This window comes from Astyanax mexicanus, chromosome 17 (genome assembly GCF_023375975.1).
Source record: "Astyanax mexicanus isolate ESR-SI-001 chromosome 17, AstMex3_surface, whole genome shotgun sequence".
Lineage (NCBI taxonomy): Eukaryota > Metazoa > Chordata > Actinopteri > Characiformes > Acestrorhamphidae > Astyanax > Astyanax mexicanus.
This window is the reverse complement of record NC_064424.1, coordinates 42,560,688-42,585,119: the sequence shown is the minus strand read 5'-3', so window position 1 is coordinate 42,585,119 and position 24,432 is coordinate 42,560,688. Positions and strand designations below refer to the sequence as shown.

Below are 24,432 nucleotides of genomic sequence, written 5' to 3'. Positions count from 1 at the left end.
TAGTTTGACATTTAAATAATGTAAAAAAAAAAAGGGACACCCTAGAAAGCTAGGAAGCTAGAAAGCTTTTAACAGGGCCCATGCACAAAGATGAGTAACACATATCAAAACAAATAGGAACAATGTTTTACAGTTTTACATAGGGTTACATATAGGTAGTTATATATGAAATAACACTGACATACTCACAATACACTCACACACTCACACTCTCAAATACTCCTCCCCATGCCCATCCCCCTCAAACAGAATACTCAACAACAGCAGCAAAATATTAATAATATTATAATAATAATAAACAATACAACAGAAATAATTTTAATGTTATGTTATGCAATAATTCCCTAAACCCAAACCCTTATTCCTAATCAGGTCCCTATTATCTTAATACTTAATCCAGTCATGCAGTCTACTACAATGTGCTACAAAGAAACACTTAATTAATTCATGTTTGAGCATATTTCAACAGCAAATGCCTCCTTAACCTCTTTATACAAACTATATCAACATCATTCTATACCTGTGGACCTTTGCAAATTATACTAAGACTAGTACATTTTAATTTACGTCTTTTTTTCCCCATGATGTAGTCCCTTTTTTCTAGTCTAATAAGCATATAAGGGGACAATAGATTGGAATTTAGATGACAAAGACAATCACTTAGCTTGTTTACCACAGAATAAATAGAGTAATAAAACGAGTACAAGAGCACAAATATAGAATTAACAAGAAAAGTAGAAAAAATGAAAAAAACACACTGCAAAAAACTAAATCTTTGCAAGTATTTTTTTTTTCTAAATTTAAGGCAACGAATCTCATTTTCTTCTCTGATAAGACTTTTTGTCTTACTAAGCATTGTGTAAGTGTTAGATCATTTTGCTTATTTTAGGGATAATTTAGGGATCTTAATCATTCTTACTTAGGATTTGTACCTTATTTTAAGTCATTTGAACTAAAAAAAAAAACTCAGTCAAGCAGCAATCAAGTTATTCTGTTTCTTGTGTCCAAAAACAGTGACTTTTTTGCTTGATTTAGGTGTTACTAAACTCATTTTGAGACTTGCCATTGCTTTTTGTAAGAAATCTTACTAAGAAAATTTTGTCTACCCCATTGGCAGATTTGTTTGCTTAATATACATACTTTTGTCGTAATTTGCATTTATTTTGTCTAGTTTTTGCCAATGGATTTTTTGCAGTGTGGGTTCATGTCTTATTAAGTAGTCCCCAATTCCAGGCAGTTGCTAGTGTGTTCCTGCACTATACTGTATATCCAAATATTTTATCCAAATATCCAAATATCACCTAATTTATTAATAATTTACGAGTTGCATCCACCCACTGCTGATGTGCAAATTATTGTCAATAGATCAAAGCTCTCTTGAGAAGATAAACACTATCCCATAATCACCATGCTTATTGCCAGGTGTAGGCTATAAAAAGGGATATAAAACTGACCCCTTTAACATTGAGTTGTAGAATAGCATCATTCAGTATTTATGGAAGGAATGAGTTGGGGGGAGTTGAGGCTAGGGTGGTAAACTCATTGTCAACACATTTGCCAATACTCTAATACTTTTGCAATCAAGTCCTTACAGCAATTTTCTCCAAAATCTCCTTCCCTAAAGAGTAGAGATATGCTAAATGCTTTATACAGTGTTCCCAGGTGGTTGCAACAGTATCCTAAATTATCCTAAACTATTATGTTGCTAAATGCTAATTGCTATGACATCCCACATGGTTGCTATGGTGAGATTTCCACAGAAAGACCCTATTTTTTTCTCCTATTCTTTTGAGTGTTTTGAGTTGGGCTTTTGCTAAAACTTGGACCATTTGAAGGTCCCTAAAGAGATTAGATGAAATGAGAGAGCAAAAAAAAAAAAAAAAAAGCACATGTGTGAACTGTATAGCGGTCCCTGAGGACATGTTTGAGAGCCACTGCTTTGAAGAACCACTTTTAAGTAAATGAGATGTTTGAGACTGAAGAGCCTTTCAAAGCTTAATGAACCTCTGCATAATGTGCAACAGGGTTCTTTAGTTTTGTTCCTGGAGGACCGTTGTCCACCACAGTGGTCTCAAAGACAATGAGCAACTTGGAAATGAATGTGCGACTTGAACCAGGTTCCTCAATGGGAACGACCATAGTGTGTTAATTTTTTTTATTTTTTTTAAATAGACAATTTAAATTACCTATATACTTAACCTTTATACCTTAGGCTGTTTTGGTGTGTTTTTTCTTAATTTTTGTTTGTCAGTTCATCAAGTCTTATAACACAGTAATTATATCAGACAGACACATGCCCTGATCTCTTTTACTCAAGAAGCCATACAGCTGCTCAAATCATTTAAAATGTAAAAGGAAGCAGAATTGTTATATTTTCCTGGAACTGATCATGTTTTGGCCAAAATTTTTACCAAGCACCTGTTTTATTTTAACATATTTTCGGATGTATAGACTATTAATATAGTCACACCTAAGATATCTTTTCGAAAAGGGTCGGAATAGAGTGTTTATGAGTTAAAGGAAGCATAATAATATTGATGATAGTTCATTACATGGCTTATTAATTATTACTTTGACAAAATACATGGAGAAACAGCATCAGGTGGATTTGTTTTTCTTGATAATCAATAATCACACCTCTAGGATACATGTAGATACTAAAAACCTGACACTCAGAGCAGCCTATGCCTTTCAGTATTTTGATCAGCACACACAAAGAAAACTATATACAAAAATATAAACTTTTTAGTCAAAATATATAAAAATTCTTTAGTGCGAAATAACTACTTAGTAAAAATGTGCAAGTAAAATAAAAACTATATAAAGTAGTGCGCTCACCATATCTAGCTTTAGTTTGAGTAAAGCAGGTAGTTTCACACTTTTTTCTATGGACACTTTTGAGTCTGATATTTACTGATATTATTTGATTTGAAACATCATATAAATATGTTTGAAGCACTAAAGGTAAATAATTGAGGAAGGAGATCTCATTTTTTTTAGGTTTTTTTTCTCAATGGGTTTCTTGTAGATTTAGCTTTATCGCACTGGGATGCCATTGCTATTTTTAGAAAGAGTAAGTTCCGCCGTTTCTAACCATGGATTATGGATTATTATGCTGATGTTTGAAGGGATTCCTGAGTAATGAGAACTGAGAACACAAGGTGCGATTTTGGACGGAAAATCCGTTCGTAGGGTTCTAAGGGTTAATCTATTAGTATATAAAATGCTTTACATTGATATAAATAATCGAATAAACAGTATATGCCTCTTTGTTTAACCAGTTTAACTGTTCAATTAAATAGATACTGGGTTTCATTCAGACAATGACATGTTTCTTTATCAGTTTCAAAGTCAAACTTTTGAAGGAGGGGCATATGGGCATCTCCTTCCTCCCTCCTTTGTCTCCTTTCCTTCCATGTCCCCCGTCTCCGCCATCGCCTAGTCATCGCTCAGGGTGAGTAACTGTCTGTCCTCCTGATGGTCGACCCCTGTGGCAATCCCCTCCAATAATAATGGACAATAGCTGAGCTGCCACCTTCCCCACTGTCCGACTGAAAAATGAGCTCCATCCACCGCCCGCATATTTACATATGTGTTAGCAGCGCCCCGCTTATTTATCTTTGCTGCTTTGCGGCGCTTCATATCGAGAGGCAGGTAGGAGGGAGCACCACGGCCAGGCGCGACCTCCGCCGTGACACATGTTGCCTCCTGCATAAACAAAATGCTCCGCATTGATCATATGGCATCAGCAGAGGAACAGAGGTGGATGGGATGTGGGAAGGGGCCAGACTACTGAAGTGTCCCAAGTGGGTATAAAAAAAGCGAAAGAGAAAGAAAGGAAAAGCAGGAAAGAAAGAAAAAAGAGAGAGATAAAGTGTGTAAGAGAGAGAGAGAGAGAGAGAGAGAGAAAGAGAGAATGAAGAGAAGAGAAGGGAGGATTTTGGCTGGGCCGGAGGGGAAGGGCAGATCCGAACCCAGCAAAAAAAAATAGCAAGGAAAAAAAAAAGAGAAACGCTGTGTGCGCGGATGATGCAAGAGGAGTGAAATCGTGTGGCCAGAAACGCGAGCTGAATTAACACCAAGCCACAGGAGAGAAAAACACCCAAGCCTCCCTTCTGCTTCTCTCTCTCTCTCTCCCTCTCTCTCTCCAGCAAGGACGACCAACTGTCTCTGCGAAAATCCTGCCCCTAACGAACGTTATTACAGCAGAACAGCACCGAAACACGGCGGCTAATCCAACAGAATTTTTTTTGCCTTGTGATACTCTTCCTTAATAATGTATTGCTCCGCTCTAAAGCATTCTCTCTGTTTCATTTTTCAACGATTTGCTTGTTTGGACCCTGTGTATCCGTAGGGCTTATGTATTCATCAAAAAGACCTAGCATATGGCATGTGGGTCTCATGCTCCACATGTCCTTGCTTCACAGTTCTGAGACACAGTTAGTAAAAAAAGCTCAGGCCGAGGAAGCTTGCACTGAAGAAGCTGACTCTAGGGGGAAGCTCAGGCAGATGGAACCTGGGCTGAAGAAGATGCTCATGAAATGGAAGTTCATTCTTATAGAGTTTAGGTTGATGGTACTTGGATTCATAAACATCTGATATTGATGATGAAGTTCATGCTGAAGGAATTTGAGCTGATGAGGTTCATGCTGATGGAGTCTGGGTTCATGAATTTAAGGCTGAATGAACTTGGGTTGATAAAGTTCAGACTGAAAAAGGTATAGCTGAAAAGGTGATGAAGAACAGGTTTAAAAAGCTTAGAATGAAAAAGTTCATTTTAAAGAACTTCAAGCTGTTGAAGCTCATGCAGATAAAGCTTACACTGATTGATTTAAGGTTAATGAGGATTAAGTTCATACAACAGATACAGTTCAGACAGACAAAGTTTCATCTGGAGAAGTTTGATCTGATGGAAGCTTAGACTAATGAAGCCCAGAAAGACAACGTGTTTGATAAAGCTCAAATTGTTGGAGCTCTGACAGATAAAGTTTTGCCCAACTAGTTTGCCCTAATGAAGGTCATCCTTAAAAATGAATGTGCCATAAATACTTACACAATCAAAACATTAGGTAGAAGATTAAGATTTGGTTTCTTTACCCCTTTCTAATTAGGATTACTAATTAGTGACTACGTATATTCAATGCAGTACAAACTGGCTGATTTTTTCCTAAGTTATCCCAGTGGGGGAAACAGCCAGGAACCACTACAGAACTTTTTTATGGATGGCTCTTGAAATAAGCACTTTCAAAAAGTAGGTGTAGGCATAAGATTACACATTAAGCAAACCTTCAGTTAATGAAAAGATCGTTTTTCCAAATAAATCTTGTCCTAGAACTGTACATTCAGGCTGCAGAGAGCTGCTGTTCCAGCCAGGCTCGGTGATAGGAGAGATAGCACTGGAATGGGCTCGGCTGCACTAAAAGGGACCTGAGCTGGAAGACGTGACGGAGACCTCCTCAGCGTGTTCCCTGCAGCTGCTGGTGACCAGTACAAATGGACTCTATTAGCAGTGCTGAGTCACGCAGAGCTGCCGGAGTGAAATTGCTGGAGAATGGAGGCATCACCCCCTTAAACCCGCATCCGCTTCGGGACCTCTCTTTCTATCCTTCTATACTGCCTCTTTTTCTTTCTCTCTCAACAAACTCAGGTTCACTCTAGCACCTATCCATCTTCTTGCACCTATCCACTTCTTCTTTTCCTCTTCCTTCGACCAGATACAGACTGGCATCCTTTCTGTCTCTTCCTTGTCTTTTTTTCTTACTTACTTCTCTTTTCTGTCTGCTGTAGCAGTTAATCCTCTCCTTTCTCCTCACTCCTCAATCCTTTATTTTCTCCACCGCCTATTTTCTCCTCCCTCAAAACGTCCAAAGTCGCTCAGTGCTCAGTTGTTTATCTTTCTTCTATTTGCACTGCACTTCCTGCACTATCCACTCCACTTTTTTTACGCCTTCTCACGCTTTCCATTCCTCCCCACTTCAGCTTTTAAATTGAGGCCAGCCTCAAAACCTCTCCCTCTCTCCTGCTTTTATGTTCAGGCCTCAATATCGAAGCCCAATAACTGGATATAACTGACATGCAGAGAAGAAATTCGTCCCAGCCAATTCATCCCAAAGACGAGTGTACCTTTTATTGCCATCGCTGACATTTAAGATACAGAAGCGACACTGTGGATGCTCTGCACTGTAAAAATCAAATAATGTGCCTTCAATCCCCGTCTACCCATCAAACCCGTGCCTGAAAATAGAGCCCATGCATGCATAGGCAGAACAACTATCAGAAATAGAGCGTGCGAATTCAGCGGGTGCAGTGTGAAATGGAAAGCTTCTCCTCCTACATGTTTCATTACAGCATCAAACATAGTCCCTCTCCACCCACACTCTCCATCGCAGCTCAGAATGCTCCACTTTTTGCATCAATGGCAGCTTCATGTTTTGCCGTGCAACACATCGGCATGTACGATTGTACTGGTTCGCCATTCGGGCTTTTAGATGCTCCATTAAAACAACTGCAGCACAACAACACAAACTGGCGTGAACAAATCGCTGCTATCGCACCATGCCTTTCCATTCAGTCCTAATCTCTTTCAGGCTAGCTCGCCAAAAATCCTGCCTGGGTCCATCCTGTCAACAACGGAATCCAAACAGTCATCTCCTGCGAGGAGCAGACGTTTCAGAGATGCTAATATTTGCAGTTTAGGCAGCGCAAAGAATGTATTTATCTTGAGGTTGTGCCATTTTCATTATACTACTGCTGTTTACAGGTCTACACAGAGAGCCAAAACCAAACCACCCCCCTCCAGTTTATACCCCCCCACCCCAACTCCTCACCCCCTGCCCCCACCTTCTCACAGATTCTCTCTCAGCTTTTCTCAGAGTGTGATGCTGAATCTAGTGAGATGTTATATTTTTTTCTTCTCCATGTTTGTGTGTGTACGTTTGTGTGTGTGTGGGGGGGGGTGACAGAGTGAATAAATGGATGAAAGAATCCCTTGCAGCATATGAATGGGTGGAGGGGGAGGAGTGTGACATAAAGATGAAGAAAAGAGAGAGAGAGAGAGAGAGAGAGAGAGATGCAGAAGAGGCAAGTGAAGTAGCAATATGGCATGAAGAAAAAAGAAAGAGGAGCATGAAGGCAGAGGCATGCGAAAAGATGGAGAGGCATTAAGAGAAAAGAGCAGAGAGAAAAGCCAGAGAGTTGCCGGTAAAGGAGGACAAAGAGGAGATGTGCTTCAGAAACAAAGACGAGGTTCAAGTCAGAGCAGACAGCAACGGCAGCTAACAGGAGTTCACTCTTTTAACCACAGAAAAAACACTGAAAAAAACTGTTCAGGTATTATTTTGTTACACGAACTAGGAATTAGTCAGTAGCTACCAAGATTGTTTTGATTGCATACAGTATATTTGATTCATGTGGATACAATTAAAAGGGGGCAATTGACATGTGAATGCCCTGACATATAATTATATAGACTAGAGGGTTTAGAAACATAAAAAAGGTGAAGGCATTGCAAAAGAGAGATGGATCACGCCATCTGTGCCAACCAGCTGTACCAGTGACAACTGAAAAACAACTGAAAGAACTGAAAGGTGACAAACTTTTTATTGATTATTTGGAATGATAAGCTTTTGAAGAGCTTTTAAACTTGAACCCTTTATGCTCCAAGAGTTTCTATTTGACAATACATAATGACATGCAAAGTAATGCAAATCCCGAAATTACTAGTGGTTCTTATGAGTTTAACCTATTAAACCTTAACAATTGCTCATTTACAGCAATAGTTCTTCATCCATCGTGAACCATCATTGGAAATCTATGTCTGTTCTATGTATTCTATGGCCTATTCTATTAGTATCTTTACTTTATTTTCACAATAAAAACATAAAGATGCAACTTTTTTATACACAACTGCTCTATTTCTTAGGAAATGAAACATTTCATCCTTTATTCTACGGCACAGACAGCTAGAACCAGGGCTTTAGAAAAGCTAAAATATGGGAGCGGCCAGGGTGGAAGGCCTCGCTAATGAAGGCAGCCCTTGCCGGAGGAGGGTGAAGGCCATATATCCGAGGAAGGAGACAGTTCCTAGAATCAGCCCGCGTGGCCGCACATAGTTCAGGGCCAACATGATTAACCACCGGACGGGGAGTCGCTACTACAGCTGCACTATTAATAAAAGATAAGCTCCCCTCCTCCCTCCCCCACCCCTTTCTGCCACCAACTCCACTCCCTCCACCCATATCCACGCTCTCTGCTGCTTTATATTTTTAATGCTGCCACACTACCCTTACCCGGCACGTGCTGCCACATGCCAGAACACGCCGGCACACTCCGGCACACGCCGACACAACTGTCCATACCATTCCTTTGTTCACTACTGAAAGAGGAATAACCACCCTCTTTTCAAAGACATACAACCACCCAATCCTTGCCCTTGCTGGGGTCGTCACAGGTGGATGGATGGCTATATTAGCTGCTAATATGACCCCTGAGTCAAACAACGTCCTCCGGGTGAAGCGGATCAATTAGACAAGGCTGTGAAATAACGACCCCCCCGGGGACGGCGTTCCAGGGAGACCCCCTGCACGCTCGTGCCGGGAGGTTTCACGCATTGATCTTCCTGATCACACTGCAGGTACCCTGCACCGCTGATAATTACGAGATAGCGGTGGTAGAGCACTAAAGCAGAGACGTGTGATCAACCGGTGGTGCACCAGAGAACTCATCACAGGTGAGTCACTGCAGGAAAGCAGTGGAGTAACGGAATAATCATTCTGTAAAATATATTAAGAGGCTATAATAAGAGACTACATCCATATATGTTTAAATATATAAGAGAGAGAGAAAAAGAAACAAGGGTTGAAATCCTTTTTTTTTGCAATGGAAGTCAATTGTAAAAAAAATATATTTTATACATAATTTATATTTCTATTGGTTCATTCATCATAGTCGAAGTATAGTGTAGTGTAACTAGTAATTACTATACTATACTATAGTGTAGTGTACTGGTAATAAAACGTTATATTAGTATAACATATTTGCTGACTAAGCGTGAATATCCACATACACTAATAGGTAAATATTTTGATATTTAGTATTTAGTTAAAATACTGTAAATATACGGTAATCTCTGATTGATCTCGAATTGATACATCTTACATAAAAATAGTATTTAATATAAAAATCTAATTAATTCACCATATTATTATATATTATATAACTCAGTATGGCCATAAATCACTCTCATTCAGAGCTTTGTGAATGAACATGAACCCTGTGTGTGTAACATCCATATTAATACTCTCTGGGAAAAAAAAACAAAAAAAAAACACTAAATGCATTTTAATAGCGCTCCATTACAAACAGTGATGATGCTGATCTGAAGTCAGCTCTGGTGCTTTGTCGGAATTCGACCAAAACTGAAATGTCAAATATTGAACCGCTCAGAGTCGTGCTAAACGTGGTGCCGACCTTTTCCTCTTTTTTCTTGTGATGTGCTGCACACACACACACACACACATACTCGCACAGACATATGTGCACCCCCCCCCCACCACCACACATAAAAGCACACACACACACACATATATAGCCACCCTCCCTTGAAGCAGCCTTCATGGAAAATTATTTTCTTTTTTTTTAAACATCAAGCAACAGCAGCCCAGAGCTCCACATCTCTTCAACTCCATCTACCCGTCTTCTCTCAGAAACACACACACACATACACACACACATGTATGTTAATGCATGAAACTGAACAGGAGTCTCAGCAGACAGAAAACAGCGACTATTTTTAGATTTTTATACTATATATATTAGAGTAAACCAGAATAGCTTCCTATAAGACCTACAATATGTTGCCTATGATTAGATGAACCTCCACAAGAACCCACCAGAATGGAGCCAACAGCCAACAAAGTGGACTTTCAATGAACCAACAGCATCCGCCAATCCAAACTCAATCCAGCTCAACATATAACCAAACAAATAACCATAACACCAACCAATGCACCCAATGAAACCACACCAACCACTCTGAACTTTGCATCAAAACTACTACTAACCCAGATCTACAAAAAAACAAATCAGTGCCTGAAGCTTCTTCTACTTCTTCTTCTCCTCCAGCTTCTTAAGCTCCTTCAGCTTCTTCAGCTCCTTCACCCCCTTGCTTGCTGTGTTAAATCTCTGGACCCAATCCCACACCTCCCACACACACAAACACACACACATACTCTGTGTGGAGTTGAGGAAAAGACTCGTAGGGAGAAGAGATAGAGACATCTAGGTGTCTTAGACAGCCTGAATGACAGGAGCTGGAGAGGAGAGGAGAAAAAAAAGAAGAAGAGGGAGAGGAAGAGGAGGAAGAAAGATCTTCACCGCCTTTAGAAGTGCTGTCACGCCTGCTTACGCTGCCTGCTTATCACTCACACTGTTAAAAATGTGAAAATAAATCCAGTGTGGATCTCAGCTTCTCTCAGCTGTCCTTCAATAATAACAAAAATAAAAACTCCAGTGAAGGCACCTCAATGATGCTCTCATTGTAAGCAATGCTAGGAATGTAATCAATCAAGTGTAATTTAAGAATGATAAAAAAGAGCTAGATATATAGAAAGAGGAAGAAAAAGATAGGAAGAGAAAAAGAGAGCGCGAGGCAGCAAAGCAGATCAGCATCTCAGGTACCTTTGTGCATGCCCGTGAAGCGATCCTTCAGCACGGTGAGCTCGTAGATCTTGCCGAACTCCTCGAAGAGCGGCCGCAGGTCCTTCTCATCCAGGTTGCGCGGGATCTGTCCCACGAAGAGCTTGATGGCGTCGTGGTCCTTCATGGGGATGGTGGCGCAGCTCGCGGGAACGTGCGTGTGGCTTAGTCCGTTCACCAGCCCGCTCGTGCCGTCCGCCTGCCCGTTCGCCAAAGTTGCCATCTCTTCTGCTCTTTCTGCGGCGCGGGAGCAGGAGCAGGAGGAGGAGGAGGAAGAGGAGGAGGAGTATGAAGAGGAGGAGGAGGAGAAAGAGGAGGAGAAAGAGGGAAGGGGAGGGGAGGCGGGTGCCCGAGCTTTTAGCTCAGCGGTCTTGCGCGGCACTGGTGGCTTGAGGGGTCCTCTGGAGGAGCCGGGACGATCACACACGCGCGCGTGCACACATACACACGCGGACGCACACACACATGCACGCACACACACACACGCACACAGATAGAGAGACGCACACACACACAAAACACACGAGGGAAGGTGAGGAGGTGGTGGTGGTGGAGGAGGTGGGATGTGGATGAAGAATGAGAATGAGAGTGCGCGCGAGCGAGTGAGTTTTTTTTTAAGGCAAATATTTACGCACTCATAAACACACACACGCACACGCAGACACAGGCACAAGCAAACGCGCACACACACGGCACAGACGTACCATGGAATAAGTTACACCTCACGCACGCGCTCTCACGCTCTCGCGCTCTTGCTTTTCCTTGCCCTGCTCTTTGCTTCACTCTCTCCCCTCTCTTCGTGCTTTCCGTGCTTTCCGCGCTTCCCGCTCGTCCCGGTAAAAGCAGCGTGAAGAAGTAGTGGTGGTGGTGGTGGTGGGGGTTGTAGTAGTGGTGGTGATGATGATGATGATGGTGCGCGCACGAGCGAGGCTCCCGTTCAATAATAATTCACTCATTCACTTTCGTAAAAAAATAAATAAATAAAAGGGAAGAAAGAAAGAAAAAGAGAGATAGAGAGAGAGGGGGGAGTGAAAGCGAGAGAGACCAAGAAAGATGAAGAGAGACCAAAAGAGAGAGGGAGAGATAGAAAGCGACCGCGAGCCCACTCGCCTTCCTTTTTTTTTTTTCTTCCCTATTTACACCTCCGTCCGTTCCCCCTCGCGCTCCTGCTCCGAGCCTGCTACTCCTTTATTTATTTATTTTTGCATTGGGAAGTCGGTGTGGGTGCTCCTCGCGGTTTAAACGGACAGGACGGGCTCAAGCGCGCGCCGTGCTGCGGGGGGAGGCGCGAGAGCAGAGCTGCTTCCAGAAGCTCGCGCCCCGCGTGGCTCTGCGCCTCCGCTCCCCCTCGTCCTCTCCATTATACCGCCACATGGTACGCTCCGCAGAGGGGGGAGGAGGAGGAGGGGACTATAAATAAAGTGAAATATGACAATTTTTTGTGTAGTTCTTTGTGTGGTATCCCGCGAATGACGCACTAGGCACGCCGGCCAACGAGCGGCGGCACGCGCCTTCTCCTTTAGCATAATGGTGTCTAATCAGATGTCTTTGTACACTGTCAGAAAAAAAGAAAAAGAAAAGAATAACAGTAGATAGGTACTGTAGTGGTGCATTTTTATTGTTCACCATGATCCTCAATATGTTACAAAAACAAAGACCCTCCCCCCAAAAAAAACAGAAAGTATGGAAGATGACATACCCGAAGGTACCAATCCCCCTCCAACCCCCCCACCCCTCAATGAAAAAGAGGAAGAGGAGTACCACCCACTGTGACAGTTATCTTTTGGGAGAGGGTACAGAAGACATCTTCATTTATTTTTATTTTTTGTGCAGTCCTGTCGTGTACTCAGTCACGCATCCATATTTATCAAATATGCTCACGTTTGCTTTCATTCTTCAGTTGTTTTAGAAAGAGAGAAAGACAGAAAAAGAGAGAGAGAAAAGGAGATAAGGTCACTGGCGTTTGCAGAGTGCACATCGTGGACAGTGCCAGTGCTGAACTCATCAGCCTGAAAGAACGAGCTGTTCGTGGACAGCGCCAGTGCTGAATCCCGGTCTCTGACACAGTGTCACTACTGATTTATTTCCTTTTTTTATGGAACAGTTTGAGTAATATTTTATCCCTCTCTACAATGGAGTGTGTCAGTTTTGAAAACACTTGTCACGTGATCAAATCAGCTTTGTTGTGCAACTATACATATTCTGAGTATGATCAGTTCATGGGCATAAGTGCTGAAATTGAAAGAGCCAGTGCTGAAAACAGTCATGTGATCATCTTGAGCCAAAACATTGATGTGAAACTGGGTGTTTCTCAATATAGTCACCTGAAAAGCATAAGTTCTGAAAACTGTCATGTGCAAAAACAGTGTCTCTACTACTGTATGTTGGTTACAAACACATTTCTATTTCTGTTTCTAATGTCAGTATTGCATTTTTTTACCCCTCGACTGGGCAGTGTCAGTACTGAAAAAGTCATGTGATCAGCATGAGGTCCTTAAACAGCATAAGTGCTGAATATGGACTTTAATAGGTATCTATACAAATACACTGAAGTGTTGATGCTGGCTCCACAATTGTATCAGTACTGATTGTTTTGGGGAGGAGTAATAAACAACAGCATATATTGCTAATTAAAATAACAGATAGTATCAGTAAGAGCCAGTACTGTCTGGGTACTTAAAGTAATGGCAACAGTAGTGTTAAGCAGTTTCAGTAAGTCAAAAAAATGTCATTATTGACGAGATGACTAGATACTAAGTATTAAATATTAGTCAGTACTATGCACTGGGTACTGAAATATGTGCTGAATGTAAGCACATACATGTCAGTAGTGAGTATTCTGACAGACTAGATTTACTACCAAATAATATTCAGTACTGACTGGATGCATGCATAATGTTTTAATGCAATAATAGACATTATCATTAGTCTTGAATATGAGCATGCACTTGAATCAGTGTCAGAAGTAAATATTTTAATAGACTAGATGACTAAATACAGTACTGAATATTGACCACTACTATGCGTATATTTTAGATACTTGCATACTGGAACAGAAGCATGCATTGAATATAAGGACATATACATTAACATTAGTTCTAAAAGGTTTATATACCTAAAGAAGTGTCAGTAGTGAGTGTTCTAACATATTAGATTCAGTACTGAATATTATTAATAATTGCATGCAGCATACATTATTAGAATAGCATCAACTCATAGACAAGATAATATCATTAGTTCTGAATATAAGAGCATGCACTTGAACCGGTGTCAATAGTAAATAATAGACTGACTAGATTCAGGACTGAGTATACTGAATAGAGTGAAGCAATGTCATTAGTTGAAATGTTGAAAAATAGCTCGTGGACAGCATCAGTGCTGAAGCTGCTCTCCTGAACAGCGTCAGTGCTAAATACGCGCTCGTGAACAGCGTCAGTGCTGAACTTGCTCTCGTGAACAGCGTCAGTGCTGAAGCTGCTCTCGTGAACAGCGTCAGTGCTAAACACGCGCTCGTGAACAGCGTCAGTGCTGAAGCTGCTCTCGTGAACAGCGCCAGTGCTGAATTCTCGCGCGCGTGGACAGTGTTAGTGCTGAAGCTGCTCTCGTGAAGAGCGTCAGTGCTGAATACGAGCGTGTGGTGGACAGCGACAGTGCTGAACACAGCGCCGTATTCGCGCGGTCGGCTCGTAGTACAGTCGCGTGCGCTGACATAATGTGCTTAACTCTTACAAAACGGTGAGCTTGCGCGAGCACGAGGGGATGCTTTTGTATCCTCGCGCTGACCGCAGACAGAGCTCAGATTGTGCTGCTGCTCTTATTGCTGTTGATGAATTCATGGCAGTAATGCGACCTGTTTTAGTCGCAGCAGAGGTTAGTTATACACCTGCGCAGCGCGTGCGGCTCGAGCTGCTGCTGAGAAAAGACTGTGAGCTCCTCCGCGCGGCGCGTGCGGGCAGAGTAAAGCACAAGCAGCTCTCGCGCACAGAAATGGGTGAAAAAGGGGAAATGAGCAGTAGTACAGTGTGTGTGACTAAGTGTGTATGCATGTGTCTGCATGTGTGAGAATGTGTGTGTATGTTTGTAGTGTATATATGTTTGTGTTTGTGTATCTTTAAGTGTGTGTGTGTGTGTGTGTGTGTCTGTAAGTGTGTATGCATGCATGCATGTGTGTGTCTATTGGTGTGTATGCATGTGTCTTTAAGTGTGAATGTGTGTGCAAGTGTATGTATGTATGTATGTGTTTACACACACACACACACACACACACACACACACACACACACACACACACACATGCAGTACACACACACACACACACACACATATATATATATATATATATATATATATATATATATATATATACACTACAAACACACACTTATATATAGAGATACATGCATAGACACTTATAGACACACACACACACACACACACACATATACACACTACAAACATTCACACTAAGATGCAGACACATGCACACAGACACACACACATCCATACACACTTACAGAAAGACACACACACACACATACACATAAATATACACGTACAGACACACACAAACACACATATACACTACACATATACACACACTCACTCTCTCGCACACATGCAGTCACATACATACACACTTACAGACACATAGACACAGACACACACACACACACACACACACATATACACTACAAACATACACACACTCAGATGCAGACATGCATACACACTTATGGACACACACATATACACACATATACACCAAAAACATACACACTCAGTCATACATGCACACATGCATAGACACACACATTTGTATATGCTAACATATACACAAACTAACATATACACACATTTACACAAATATACACATATTATATATACAAACATATGCACACACATGAACACACATACACGCGCACACACACATAGACACACACACATTAAGCAGTCTTTTTTCCACACCAGAGCACACGAGCACAACATGTTTTTTTTTTTTTTCTCTTTTTCTCTTTTTTTTTTTCTCATTGTGACAATCACACACCGCTGTCTGGCTGGAAGCACCTGCTCATAATGATGTGAAATTGCAGGCTGCGCAGACGCCCCGCTGAGCGGTGGGCCCGGACCAACGCAGGAGAGCATTTGTGTTCACAACACTGAGAGGAACGCGCAGACAGGCAGCAGCCAATCAGAGAACACTTCCCAGCAAAGTTAAGCAGCAAGACTCGTCTGAACTAATGAATGCTCACACACACAGACACAAACACACACACACACACACACATACAGAGTAAACAGCTCCCTGTGCTCTAGTGTCTGTATTTAGTTCTTCATGGAACTAAACATGCTTCTGCTGTAGCATCACTATTTATGATAGATTTCTATTACAAAAAACAAGTGTAAAAAACAAAGATTCTTTGGTATTGTCATGTGACTTTTTTGGGTTACAAGGTCTCAGGTATGAATGGGGAGTGTTCAATTTTTCCAGTTAAATTTGGTGTTTTAGGTACAATTCTTTCATTTCGGCAACTGGATGTTGAACATGGCACCTCATGGCAAAGAACTCTCTGAGGATGTGAGAAACAGAATTGCAGAATTGTTGCACTCAGACAGGAAGGATAGATATACATATCACTTAAATGGTGATCTTACATAAAGTGTATATATGCTGGAACAACACATATCAACCTAATCTAAATAATAATTCACACATATAGCTGTATATTACATATTGTGTTATTGCTGTTACAATATTGCACATATATTAATCAACTTACAAGAATCAAACTTGTCTCGGAGTAACTCAGAATGGCAGCAAATCATCGTTTGTCATCGTTTGCCAACAAAATCTGTGTGAGAAAGATTCACATGACCAGAAGTCGTGGTGTCATGGTGTTGGGCGCAATTTCAAAATATTGTTCTGTGGGCTGCAGTTGGCCCACAGGTTGTAAGTGAGACCCCTGCTGTACATGCTTATGCGTCTGGCATTTTGTTGGCATCATTTATTGTCCCTGGAAACTTTTATCTTTTTTCCAAATTGGATTGCAAACACTTGGATTTACACTTTCTTCCAGATGCAACCATTTTTTTGGCGATGAGTGAAAATGGCTTTGATACATTTGCGTTTCTAACAAAACTATGTTGAACATGTTTGTCTTGTCTTGTCTTGTCTTGTTGTATCGTCTTCTTGGCTAAAGAAGTTACATCACTTCCACTTACATTAACATACATTGTTTAATTATTCTAATTGTCTAACTATTAATTGACACTAGCTAGGACAGTATTGACCATTACTAAATATTAATGCTTAAGAATGTTTATAATTAAGCAATAATACATGAGAGAGAGTGCTACAATGTGTAATATTATAGCACAAACCTCGAGTGTATTATTGTGATTATACCACAGTTACGTTGTCACTGTTTATTGAAAGATTTTGAGTTAAAGAGAAGGAAAAAAACTGTTTGGCTTGTAAGCGCTGCATCATTGCTAGGTTACCTGGATGTGGTGGAGTAATACATGGAGAGCTTCGGTTGCAGTGCATTACCGGCTGATAATGTCACTCATAAAATGCCTCTCAGCCAATCACGTTGCAGGGTCGGAACTAACTGTGGTATAATGCTCACTATTTAAAAACGAAAGAGTGTCAATGAATAATTAGCTGATGAAACATTCCAATGTAAGTAATGTTAATTAATGTTATCCTAGTGAACATTACTAAGTGTTACTTTGAAGTAGTTGAATTAAATTAGATGAACATTGCTACTTTTCATTTAAATTGGCCAAGTTTAGTTTAGGGTTTCCATCACACAAGGGTTTTTCTAAAAGTTAAATAAAGTTTTTTTTTTATGACAAATAAATCCAAATTAATTTAGTTTGAAGTCAGCACAAAGATCTGTGGACGATCTTCTAGCTTGATGGCAGTGCAGAACTGTTAGCACTCATCAAAAAAGGATTCCTCCGGCCGTCCTCAAAGCAGCCAAAAAACACAATATTGAAAATATGGTTTGAACCCTCTGTTCCTGCGAATCTTCTTTGATTAACGCATTTTTGAGACATTAATCTCCTGTTATGTACAACGGGCAGGAAAGATGGGACAAAAATAAATAATATTTAAAAAGAATGTTCCAGACAAATAATGAGAAAGAGCTGTTAAAGTGACTGAGAGCAAAGTAACACTGTCTATTTCTTTATCTATTTATTTATTACAATTCATTGTTTTCTGTAATATGTACATCTTCATCTCTTATTAGAATGCACCACTGCTCAACACCAGTACAATTATTATTATTACTTAATATAATTGATATCTAATGGTAACAACTAACCCTATACTACACATAGGCATGCCAAAAGTCATGTGACAAAACAAAATAGCTTGATCATGAAGTGTTACTTCAGGGCACAGCTTGGGAATGCCCAAGCACCTGCACCTGTATACATTGTGAGGTGTTATCTTTTTGTTAGTGAGGCTGAACACAGGCCAGTGTTTGGATTTAAGCACGATTACCTTTTTTATAGCTCTCTTTAGTTGTTTTAAAGAATAACGCAACTGAGAAAGGCCCCAAATCAAATGTTTTGGACCCTGCATGTTTAGTACTGGGTAAAATACACTTTGGTGAGTTATCACAGCTTGAACATGCTTTTTTTGCAGTTTAAAGCTTCTTTACACAGATTTTGGTGATGTTTTGATCAACGAAGTTGTTGGGAGATTCTTGGAAGGTCATTGCCAAAGCAGCCAGCTTGTACCTTGGGCAGTGGGCAGTGTGCCAAGTCCTGCTGGAAAATGAAATCTGCATCTCCATAAAAGTTGTCAGCAGTCTCTCTAAACCAGGGTGTCCAAACTACGGAGGTATTTTAGAAATAGAATGAAAGTTGGCCCGCTGTTAAGCAGGTTTTTATAATGTGAGACTCAAAGTTTGAACGCTAGGTGTCAGAAACGGGCCAAAGAGTCTAAAAGCGGAGAGAGTGCGCATTTCTAGCGCAGAAAAACAGGCCCAAGAGTCTAAAAGCAGAGAGAGTACGCATTTCTAGCGCAGAAAAACGGGCCAAAGAGTCTAAAAGCTGAGAGAGTACGCATTTCTAGTGCAGAAAAACAGGCCAAAGAGTCTAAAAGCGGAGAGAGTGCGCAGTTTTAGCGCAGAAAAAGGTCAAATGAGTCTAAAAGTTGCCGTAATTATAGAGTTTAATATTAAGAGACATCATGAAATTAAACATAAATTTGAAAAATCTTAGTTTACACAACACTGTCAAAGATAAAGGATGTAAGTCAAGTAAAATGATGTGTAAATGAAAGTAATCAGGATCTCTGGCCCGTGACATCAAATATATTTCTCGTTCTGGCCCCCAACAAAAAAAGTTTGGACACCCCTGCTCTAAACCATCATGACCTCAAGCAGTTTGGACTGTGTGTCTCTCCACTCTTCCTCCAGACTCTGATCCCTTGATTTTCAAAGGAAATGCAAAATTTGAGAGTGAGTCGATCGATGGTTATGGTGAAGTTTTGTTGGATGAATTGTAAATTGTTTTGCTGGTGTAACCAGATATATATATATATATATATATATATATATATATATATATATATATATATATATATATATATATATATATATATATATATATATATATATTTTACCATCCAGCAGTGGAATTTGAATCCTAGTGCTGTCAGCGTCCAGTGCCTCATCATGTTCTGTTTCATTCACTTTAAACTAAGATCAGTCAGACAGATATTACAACACAATGGGGCTGAACGGTTGGTGGAATTGTTCTGGCAACCAGGCCATGATGTTAAGGGTTTGGCCTCGGCCCAACGCAACATTTAACAGCAGATAGCCTCATACTTTGTGGCCCCTCTTCACCTATGGCTCTCATTGACTATAATGGCGGTTAATGTCATTTCTGACTTTTGGATTGGTACATCCCGCCCCATCCCAGCTTTTCCCAGCCCAGCCTGATCCAGCCTGTCCCAGCTCAGCCGTGTCAGCTTGCTTCCTTTGGCAGGGCAGCCTGGCCCGCTCTCCAAGCGCACCCCTGGGGCCACATTCGGCTCCTCTTGCCTTCAGCCATATTTTTTAACACAAGGGCAAAATGTGTGAGCACAAATCATTGTAATTATGTGCGGCAGGTAGTATTGCGACAATTATGTAAGTTATGTTGTCATTATTGTTCCCCGACGGTCCCCTCTCCTCACCTTCCCTCGTTTCTTTCAGTGTTTTTCAGAGTGCACCACAAGCCGGCCTAAATGAAAAGCCACTGATGAGCGGGCCCATCGATGTGATAATAATAATACGCAATTAACGGGTAATTTACCGAACAATATGTCTACGCCGAAACCCCATAGGTCGCTAACGTTCTTTGATTCTGGTTGCTGGAGATGTGGCTCAGATAGATGAATAGCAGGAAAGGAGGCATTATTCTCAAATCCATGCGACGTGTTTCTCTCCCGAGGAGCTGAAGCCATTTACTGTACGTGTTTGAATGAGAATCCATGTCACGAACCACGAATTGTCGCTAAATATTGATTACTACGCTTTATCCCAATAGGTATGTGCTGAATATTTGACAACCGAAAGTAGTAGGAAGGTTCAGTATTTAGCTGAATAAATAAAAAAAAAAAACATATGTATATTATGAACATATTAAGAATCCATATTGCCATGATTACTCCAGAACTTCTTACTGCAGTGGAGGCACATTACTGGATTTTAAATACATCAAAAAGGAGCCAAAAACACATTAGAGTTAGTTAGAAGCTAAAAAAAAAAAAATGATAGGAGGGCCCTCTGTAATCACAGGATTGTAAAAGGACTGAGCTCACACAGAGCTTTTGGTGGTCTGTCATCAACTCAGAGAGAGTAATCCAGCTCTGAAAAACAGTCAGCAGTTAACTTTGCAGCTAAACCCATTCTGCCTAGCTGAGGCCAGATGCTGTATATTTTAGCATCACGGATTTAACCCAGCTGTTTATCAATCACCAATAGCCAGTGACTGCTGTGTCTGCATCCCACGTTTCAAATTAAAAGCCCTCTATAGGTTTGTAATTGCAGAAGCAATGTTAAAAAAAAATCTAAATTTTATAATTGTTGTGTCTACAAAAAAAAAAAAAAAACATTTAAACTATTTGATGTAAAGGGTGAAAAAAAGTGGCAAGTTGTTCGATATTTAGCTTGTTTTTTTATTTTTATTTTTATTTGAGTGAATCTCTAGCTTTCAATGACAACACATACACATTTGTTACTCTAGGAACACTTTATTTTAAGGAACACAAATTAGGCGCTTATTAATGTATTATTATTTGCTTAATAAAGCCTTAATTAGACATTTGTAAATGATTTCTTCACTACTTACTAGACTTTATTTATTCACTACTTACTAGACTGTATTCTGTGTAAGTGTTATTGGTGCTACATTAGGGGTCTGTGATTTATTAAATGTTTATTCAGTGTAATTAAGGCTTTATTAAGCAAATAACAAGACAAGCGTAAGCACCTGATATGTGTTCCTTAAAATAATGTGTTACTGTTACTCTACATCCAAAGCTTCCTAGCTTCCAAGCATGCATCTATCAATATAATAAAGCTGCTGTCCACGGTCCTGAAACAATGAAACCGGCATTGGCGCGCCAGTGTAAACACAATATCAACGCTCTTTGCGGGCATTGATCTCAGTGCGAGTGAATTTCATTGAAACAGGTATGTAGGCTACACTAAAGGCAGCAACGGACTATTAGTTGTGTTTATTGACTTGACTTGAACTTATCCAAAATGGAACAACGGCTCAGAAAATAAGAAAAGTGGCCACCCCACCTGCAGCTACCTCTAACTCCGGACCCCGTAACGACATTGCAGCCGAATAACTTAATGTCCTTGGAGCCCGGCTCGAAATCAAATCCGGTTCCAGGCCGTGTAATTGTTGAGGAAGGCAAATGAACGAGAGGTAAATGAAATTCTTGCAGGGCAACTTCCACAAATAGATTGATAATGTGCACGGGCCTCTCCGTATAAAGTACGCTCGGGTTTCGATATTACCTACTCTGCATATTAATGTCACTCCTAACCTGTCCTTCATCCGGGACAAAGTTCTAAATCTCGCAGAGCCTTGAGCCTCGGAGGCAGTATATCATCACACCGTAATTTAGGAGGATGAGTGGAGGAAAGGGCACGGGAGGACTGAACGGCAGGACGAGCAGAGAGATAGGTGTCAGCGGAGGAAACACTAGTGAATAGTGACGAAATGCAATGAAGAGAACGGGAGAGAGAGGGACAGTAGATAAAGTAGGGACAGGGAAAAACTTTCAGAGGCTGATAAGCTGAGAAAGAGAGAAATACTGTACATACAAAGTGGTGTATTGAATTGGAGCAAATCATCTAATAATAGATTTATATATATATATATATATATATACAGGGGTTGAACTATGACATTGAAACACCTGTAATTTTAGTGTGGGAGGATTCATGGCTAAATTGGAGCAGCCTGGTGGCTAATCTTCATTTATTGCACATTGCACCAGTACGAGCAGTAAGAGCGTGAAGGTTCAATTAGCAGGGTAAGAGCACAGTTCTGCATAAAATATTGCAATGCACACAACATTATGGGTGACATACCAGAGTTCAAAAGAGGACAAATTGTTGGTGCACGTGACCAAGACAGCAAGTCTTTGTGATGTATCAAGAGCCACGGTATCCAGGGTAATGTCAGCATACCATCAAGAAGGACCAACCACATCCAACAGGATTAACTGTGGACACTGTAAGAGGAAGCTGTCTGAAAGGGATGTTCGGGTCTAAAAATTCCAAAAAACATAAAACGACGGCTGCCCAAATCAAGGCAGATTTCAATGTGCACCAAAACTCTTAATACATTTGTTTCTTTGCAACAATAGCTATAGTAGCACTTTCCCTTTAAACAATAACAGTTTTCATTATGTAAATGTTCATGTGATCTCCAGTAGTAAGAGTCTCTATCATAGCTATAATCTGGTATCTGCAAACTACTACTGCACTATGTAACTCTGGTGAAACAGGAAGGACAACATTAATTAGAGTTGCGTAACACTGCATGATCCATGATCCATGATGCAAGAAATTTGAATGCATAGTTCACTTTTAGTTGGGTTTCTGTATCTGTCAGCTTGTCCAGAAAGACAAAAACATGTGTTTTTTAGCGGTGGCTCAACTTTCTGGTGATGTTAAACATGCTGGTGCATCAAAATGTTTCTCTATGTTTGTTTTATAATACAGGGCAGATGAAAAACTTATTTTCAGCCTCTTATGTGCCACACAGGTTTATTTGTTCGTCCATCTATGTTTTGTGTGAATTTGGACAATGAATTCAGTAAGAACGGGGTTGACACGGGTGGCCAGCTATGACTGGAAATGACTGGTCCTACAGATAGTCCGTGAACATAATCATGACACAAAGCTTTTTTTTATTTAAGGGTTGCTTTAGACATTTTGAAATGATTGGCTACAAACCTAGTCTTAAAAATGGCTTTGTAATGCCCTAACAGAACTGTCTAGTGTGTATGCACTCCCAGTTATCTGGTTGATGCCATCAGGGTGGCACAAATGCAAGTTCAGCCCACATTGGGCGGGCTAAAATGTATCCTGCCTGGTGGCAGTTATAAAACAAAGAATGTAAATGGTTGTAAAGGTTTTATGTTTGTATATATTCTATTATTTTTCTATTATTTCACATTTTTCCAGGTAAAAAGTGAATCAAACTGAATCGTTTTTATTTTTTTAATAGTTTTTTAGTGTTATCTTAAGACGTTTTACCAAATCAACCAAGTGTTTCTGCTAAATATGCATGGTTCAATAAGGGCACACTGGTAAATGATCAGAATATTAAGCTAATGTGAATATATAATCAATTCTATGCATATCAGGTATTTTATCTAATGTGGTTCAGCCTCTTAAATTGAATAACCAAAATGATCAGCTTTACAAGTCAGGTTTTAAGCAGTGGTTTATCAGAGTCGGAGCCTCTAAATGAGTCTAGCCGCAGTGATAAGGGGAAAGTGCTCAATTTGAGCAAACAAATAAAATCAAATAAAGGCATGAATCGGTACAGTTTTTTTCTCTAATTGCTGTTTACTCTTGAGAGGCTGCTTATCGAAGGAGTGGTAATATTGTGCGTCAGAGCCGCTGGTTGTTAGGGCCGTATTGGAAACAGATTAGTGCTTTACTACTTGACACAGCTGGGTGTTTCTTCTGAGCTCAAATCCTCAATCACGACTCTCTGCTGACTCTCGGCTTGCTACCGACGGCAGAGCCGGGGAGGCTGGAGCAACACAACAACTAACAACTTGCTCCAAACACAACAGTGGCAGGGCCTGAGCCAATGAGCTGGCTGTTGAACACCAAGCTCAATCTACACAACATTTTTTATCTCATGATATTCACTATGTCAGATTAAGCACTCATCTTTTTTTCGTTGCGTGTTGTGCTCAGAAATCTGGCAACACTTCATGTTAATCACCGACCAATCATCATCTAAGTCCTTGTGTAAGATCATAGGTCATCACGAAAGAGGAGCAAAGAATCAGCGCCAGGGAGCACATTGTGACAGCAGTCACGTTTTTGTTTGTAGTTGTAATTCCCACCCTGACCTTTGGGGGCAGTACTGTTTTTTTACCTCAGTTTACAAGCCAGACAAAAATGGAAATTGCCATGTTGTAACAATAGAGCTTCAAAGGAAGCTGTTGCTTCATTCCTCTAACTAATAAAC

General features: G+C 40.5%; 2 protein-coding genes across 10 annotated transcripts in view; both read right to left on the bottom strand.

The window, feature by feature from the left end:
- Window positions 1–12,012, bottom strand: part of celf4 (CUGBP, Elav-like family member 4) — a 143,481-nt gene extending 131,469 nt beyond the window's left edge. For all 6 annotated transcript variants that reach the window (XM_007246010.4, XM_022676518.2, XM_007246011.4 and 3 more), the window contains exon 1: window positions 10,678–12,012. In XM_007246010.4, coding sequence (XP_007246072.3) covers window positions 10,678–10,918 — 241 coding nt within the window. In that variant the 5' untranslated portion in view covers window positions 10,919–12,012. The remainder of the gene's footprint in view (window positions 1–10,677) is intronic.
- The window catches only part of aurka (aurora kinase A), an 833,084-nt gene that overhangs the window by 290,097 nt on the left and 518,555 nt on the right, over window positions 1–24,432 (bottom strand). The window lies entirely within an intron of this gene.